Source organism: Amyelois transitella, chromosome 30, assembly GCF_032362555.1.
Source record: "Amyelois transitella isolate CPQ chromosome 30, ilAmyTran1.1, whole genome shotgun sequence".
NCBI lineage: Eukaryota > Metazoa > Arthropoda > Insecta > Lepidoptera > Pyralidae > Amyelois > Amyelois transitella.
The window spans coordinates 2,782,705-2,789,320 of record NC_083533.1 but is presented as its reverse complement, the minus strand read 5'-3'; the positions used below and the strand labels follow the sequence as shown (position 1 = coordinate 2,789,320).

General features: G+C 39.8%; 1 protein-coding gene across 1 annotated transcript in view; it reads left to right on the top strand.

Moving 5' to 3' along the window:
• Positions 1-204: 204 nt before the first annotated feature.
• The window catches only part of LOC106139449 (anoctamin-4), a 30,072-nt gene continuing 23,660 nt past the window's right edge, over positions 205-6,616 (top strand). The window contains exons 1-4 of the mRNA XM_060952858.1: positions 205-224; positions 2,878-3,152; positions 4,237-4,358; positions 5,593-5,739. Coding sequence (XP_060808841.1) covers positions 205-224; positions 2,878-3,152; positions 4,237-4,358; positions 5,593-5,739 — 564 coding nt within the window. The remainder of the gene's footprint in view (positions 225-2,877; positions 3,153-4,236; positions 4,359-5,592; positions 5,740-6,616) is intronic.

The following is a 6,616-nucleotide window of genomic DNA, read 5'->3' as shown; positions in this document are numbered from 1 at the left end:
AAAAAACGGGGAAAATTATTCATCCTTGAGGGCTTCAATGATGCCCAAAATATACCACGCGGACGAAGTCGCGGGCACAGCTAGTATAACCTATAATGCATTGAGCTTAATAGCTGAATGTGGCCTATCAGTTTTTTCAAGATTGTATTGATTGACTGATTTATTTGTATGTTATGTACTGTATGCTTCCCAAGGGACATAAATATGACAAATTTCAGTTTCAGGTTTGTACCTAATCAATCTACGCGTAATAGCTTTAACATATAAAAATATTAACATATTTAAAAAAAATTCCCGCTAAATCCGCAAAGGGTTAACAGTGTGTGTAAAGTTCATGACCGTATCACATTTAGAAATCGTTGGAAAAAAACCAACATTTAGTATTCGAAATAACCTATTTGTACGGACAGTTGGTGGGTTATCGATTCGTTTTAATAATTCACGCGCCCATCGTGGGACTGGCCGTGTGTGGGGTGCTTTCCTTGCGCTAATTCACCAGCCAAGGTTGTGGAGGGAGTCGCAAATTCCCTGGGGAAAGGTCATTTGTTGTATTTAATTTGGGGTACTTGAGTTCATGATATGGACGTGGACGTTTAATGTAGACAATGTGCATTCGTCCATGATTTCGATTTAAGAGATCTATATTTGTATATTGACGTCCGTGAAAATGCTGTAGTGTAGTTTGTTCCGCCGCTTCTTCTACACATGCGCTTTGGAAGCGGTAGTAGTTATAATTGGATTTAAGTGTGTGACGTCAATAAGTGATAACTTGTATCCAATATAACTATGCCACGCGGACGGAGTCGCAGGCACAGCTAGTTTTGAAAATAAATCTATTCTATTCTAATTAGGTTAGAGCAATTATTGCAAAGGTTGCGGAGGTCAGACGGGAGTCGCGTCGTGTAAAAACCTAATTCACTCAATCCATGACCAAAGAGGTACTCCGGACTCCTCTCCAGAGTGGTGAGGATGCAACCGGAGCTACAGCCAGGAGGTAGAAGATGCGTTTATAAGATGGACCCATTAAAATTTGTATAAGACTCTGCTCATTCAAAGCGGTGTCTTACTATTAATAAACTTAGTAAATTACCAATTAAGTTGTACTATTTTCTTGTTACTGTGTAAATTTCTATGCAATAAAGATATATAAAAAAAAGGTAAGCGTGTTCACGATCTCTTATGTCTTTAAACAAGTAACGCGATTTACAAGATCCCTTGTATGTTACTAAAAATACCTACTTAAAATATTAATAAATTTTGAGGATTCAAGTAATCTGACCTAAATTCTATGGACAATATAGTTAGAGCAACATTGGATTTTCATTCTATATAGAGCACGCATTTAGATCTAAAGCGAGATATAAACTGAAAAGTCATAATAGCTTTCTGGTACTTTAAGTAGGAATAAAAAAATTAAAACAAAATAAGTAATATTTTCTATCTTACCTTTTTGGAAATTAATTTGTTTTAAAATGTTTGCTGTATGATTTTTTATTGTAATGTATATCTATTGAAAGATTACATTACGTTCAGCTGTGAGAATTGAGAATCAAGTAGTAAGAGATTGCTGGCCCATCGCTATCATCATTCCTTAGTCTCCTGTTATGACATCCATAGAGTAGATGCTATTCTATGGTGCCGGGTACCACACGGCACCTAGAATTAAAATTTTCAGTTATCGGGTTTTTATTTATAACTAGAGGCCGCCCGCTACTTCGTCCGCGTGGAATCAATCCAGCGGGAACTCCGGGATAAAAAGTAACCTATATGTTATTCTGGGTCTTCAGCTACCTACATATAAAATTTCATGGTAGTCGGTTCAGTAGTTTTTGCGTGAAAGAGTAACAAACATCCATACTAACCTACTCACAAACTTTCGCATTTTATTAGTAGGATGTAAATGCGCGTTCCATGTACAAAAGACATCCTACCTCTATTACACCATACTAACCGATCAATATAATGAGTTATGGACGAATGACCTCCTATCATCATTGTCCGAGTAATGACGTATGCGGGGTTATATTTTTGGTTCCGTTAGCGGAAGGGTTTGAAATACATAGGTATGTAATATCGATGGACGTACTCAAAAATATTTGGTTACGATTTTTGAGCACTTCACTATTTTAAGTTAGCTATACTGTGCCGTGTAGTTGCCGGAACTTTAGAATAGAAAATCTTCATATATTTCCCACGGATGTCGTAAAAGGTGATTTAGGCATAGTCTTATAGACTTGGGATTCCTCTTGTAGGCGATGGGCTAGCAACCTGTCACTACAATCTCAATTCAATTCACAGCTGAACGTGGCCTTTCTGTCTTTCAAGACTGTTGGCTTCTTCTACTGCGCAAGAGATATAGACGTGACTATATGTATGTTATCTCGTTCTGCGCTCTTGCCATAACCCAAGGGTATGGTATGGTGGATATGGGTAAGGTTCTCCTGATGGGGTTGACCTTACCCAACCCAAACTAGAATCATGGCCAAAAAGCGCAAACCAGGCTCCTCTACAGAGAGTTGAGGATATAAATACTTACATACATACATATGGTCACGTCTATGTCCCTTGCGGGATAGACAGAGCCGAAAGTCTTGAAAAGACTAAATGGCCGCGTTCAGCTATTTAGCTTAATGACACTCGTAGAATTGAGATTCAAATAAAGACAGGTTGCTAGCCCATCGCCTAAAAAAGAATCCCAAGTTTGTAAGCCTATCACTTAGTCGCCTTTTACCTGGAGTGGTTCTATTCTTTTTTGTATTGGTGCCGGGCACCAATACGAAAAATAAATATATAAAGAATCAAAATAATACATCAAGAAGCAATTCCTTGTGAGTGGTCTAATTTATTCATATCTTTTTTGTATTTTTTTGTCAACAGAATAGCCATGGAAAATGGATATGAAGAGGACATAAAAAAATCAGTCTCCAAGCTCACGTACCGGGTGCCGCGCACATTCAACCAGCTGGAGAAGCTCGGCCAAGGTTTGGAGAAGTATGGCCAAGGTCTGAAATTGGGGCCAACACTGGACAAACATCACTCCGTTCTGGACAGAGTGTCGTACGAAAGTGAGAGGAATAGACTGAGCCAGAGTCAGAGTGAAGCATCATCGAGGAGGAACAGCGATGATGGGAGAAGGAAGGGGGGGTACAGAGGTAATTTGATTTTCTCTAGCTTAATTTGAAAAATCCACATTCATAACTCTCTTCATGCAAGCTCGGCGGTTTCGGGTACTTTTGACCTGACCCTTTACCAGGACGTCCTTAATTTGATCAAGATATGTTCGTCTAGGTCTTCCCACTCCGACCTTTCCCTCCACACTCTCCATGTATATCTGCATAGTCAACCTGTTTTCATTCATCCTCTCCTCATGACCGAACCATCTCAACACACCCTTTTCTATTCCTGTAACTACATCTTCTTTCACATCACAACATTCCCTTATCACGCTGTTCCTTATCCGGTCACTCAATTTCACACCCAACATACTCCTTAACGCTCTCATTTCCAGTACAGATTATAGGGTCTATTCTTTAACACAGTTAATTTTACGAGGTAACAAAGTTGTACACTGAGCGACTATCCCTGACTTCGGGGGATAGACCACGAATGTTAAGGCCCAACAGTTGGACGCCTTCTGAAAATATGGAATAATAACTTTTTCAGCCAGATCAGGTAACTTGATTATTGGGCAAAAATCGACTTATTAATGCGAAGTTCACCAAGTTTTCTTATATGTCTTTCCTCTTTATAAAAACGTAAGACTTCTGGAACTCACAAAAACCAATCGCTGCAATGAGAATCTTCTTGACACTGTCAGATAATAAAAACACAAAACAAATCGTCAAATGAACCAGTCAAAGGCTTCTATGGCTATTGCACAAGGTTAAAATAAGTATATATACATACATACATACATACATATGTTCACTTCTATATCCCTTGCGGGGTAGACAGAGCCAACAGTCTTGAAAGGACTGAATGGCCACGTTCAGCTATTTGGCTTAATGATAGAATTGAGATTCAAATAGTGACAGGTTGCTAGCCCATCGCCTGAGTCGCATTTTACGACATCCATGGGAAAGAGATGGAGTGGTCCTATTCTTTTTTGTATTGGTGCCGGGAACCACACGGCACACAAGTATATATATTTTTTACTATTCCACGAGAATCAAATGGTCCCATTCTTAAGTAAGTAATGTGATGATCAAAACCTAATCTTTCCCCACTTAATTGCAGATGGCACGTGCTCGGAGCCCCCCACAGCCGGGGTGGCGCACGACAGCGTGTGGCATGCCCTGGACAGCTCCACCTCCACCACGCGCACCGAGCTGAGTCTCTCCGACACGCAAGATGACCTTGTAAGACTCTGACCTGTACCTCAAGTCTAACTGTTTGTTTATAATTTGAACTAGCTTTGCCCGCGACTTCGTCCGCGTGGAATAGTTATTTTGGGCATCATTGAAGCCCTCAAGGATGAATAATTTTCCCCGTTTTTTTCACATATTCCATTATTTCTTTGCTCCTTATAGTTGCAGCGAGATGTTAGATAGCTAAAGCCTGCCTCGATAAATGATCTATTCAACGCAAAAAGAATTTTTCAATTCAAACCAGTAGTTCCTGAGATTAGCGCGTTCAAACAAACAAACAAACTCTTCAGCTTTATAATATTAGTATAGATACGCTTCGAACACGTTAACCGAGCTTACTACCTTTTATCCGTTTTATCATAAGATGCGAGTGTATCTGCGAACATGACGCTTCATTATTTTTTACGTACGTTCATTTCGTCGAAAGTATAGTTACTGAAGTGAAACTTCCCAAGAATCTTTAGCTTTATTTGTCGTTTGGTTGTGTTTTTTAATAATCAGAGATAATAAAGCTTCAGGATATCTGTATAGATTTTGTTAAAGGCTTTGCTCTTGGCGTATGTAGCGGGAGCGATGATTCGGCTCGACCGCCACCAAAGGGATGATCTTATGCCAGGCTAGATGTTATGCCTGGGGAACCGCGGCTCCACGATGTTGTGTCGGAGATTGTATAATATAGCTCCAATCCGTGAAATCTTTGCTTGCGCGATTTAGGTTTTTCGCTGTTTTTGACTAATAGCGTCGCGTGATTATTTTTTTTATTTTGTGACTTTTGGCGTATAGTTTTCGCCACAGAATACATTATAAAGATCTTATCTTAAAGTATACATATATCAATGATAGTCAGTCTCGCTTTAAGTCTCTTTTTATCACATAATTCACTTCTGAGATTGGACACACCTGTATCACCGTATTTTGCTCAAATAGTCATTGTCTGTCCGTCACGCAAGAGAAGCTTGTAAGACTTTTCTTTCTATTACCAGATCAGAAAGATTCTTTTTCCTTTTTTATCCACAAAGATGATCGCAACCAAGAGAAATTTGTTGTTTAGTTTGTACCAAAATAAGAATTCCAAGTTTATATACCTTTCCTTTAGTCGCGTCTTAAGACATCCATCGGAAATGAGACGTAGTGGGTCCTATCCTTTTTTATATTGGCGCCGGGTACTACACGGCATAAAGAAATGTAGTTTCAAAACAGTTAACCTCAAAAAATCTTTCAGCAGAGCACCCAACGCCGCCGGAGCCACGAATCAGCGTTACCGGCCACGCCCCTGCACACCCGGGTGCCGTGGAAGTCGGCGGACAGCATCAACGCTGACGCCGCCTTCGGGACCTCCCTGGCTGACATCATGGAAAGTCCTGCTAATAAGGTTGGTTAGGGAATTATTACGTAGGTACTTACTAGCTTTTGCACGTGCACCTTTTTTCTCTTCACATACACATGGTCACGTCTATATCCCTTGCGGGTTAGACAGAGCCAACAGTCTTGAAAAGATTGAATGGCCACGTTCAGGTATTTGGCGAAATGATAGAATTGAGATTCAAATAGTGACAGGTTGCTAGCCCATCGCCTAAAAAAGAATGCCAAGTTTGTAAGCCTATCCCTTAGTCGCCTTTTACGACATCCATGGGAAAGAGATGGAGTGGTCCTATTCTTTTTTATACTGGTGCCGGGAACCACACAGCATCTCTCTCTTAACATAGCGTATTCATATTGTCATCTCATTCAACATCATGTAAGTATGTCGTGATAAATTAAGAAGCAAAATTTTGTCGGCCTGCCATATAGGAATCTTAATAATTCAGGAATTATTCCGATTAAATCGTCTCTTGCCTACCGCCGTCTGAGTTTATTCCACTTTGATCTAATTCCAAATGTTTGTGTCCTGAAATCACCTGATGGAAAATCACCCAGATGATCAATATCAACAAGATTTAATTCCACATTTTTTTGTTTCCTGTAATCACCTGATGGCAAATCACCTGGATGATCAAAATCCACAAGATTTAAACCATAATTATTTGTAACCTGCGCAATTTTAGATAAATGAAGTATTAGATGCCGCCCGCGACTTCCTCCGCATGGAAATCCTATCAATCTCGCGGGAACTCCAGGAAAAAAGTAGCCTATATGTTATTCTGCGTCTTCAGCTACCTACATACCAAATTGCATCGTAGTCGGTTCAAGAGTTACAAACATCCACACTGACATACTCACAAACTTTCGCATTTATAATATTAATAGGA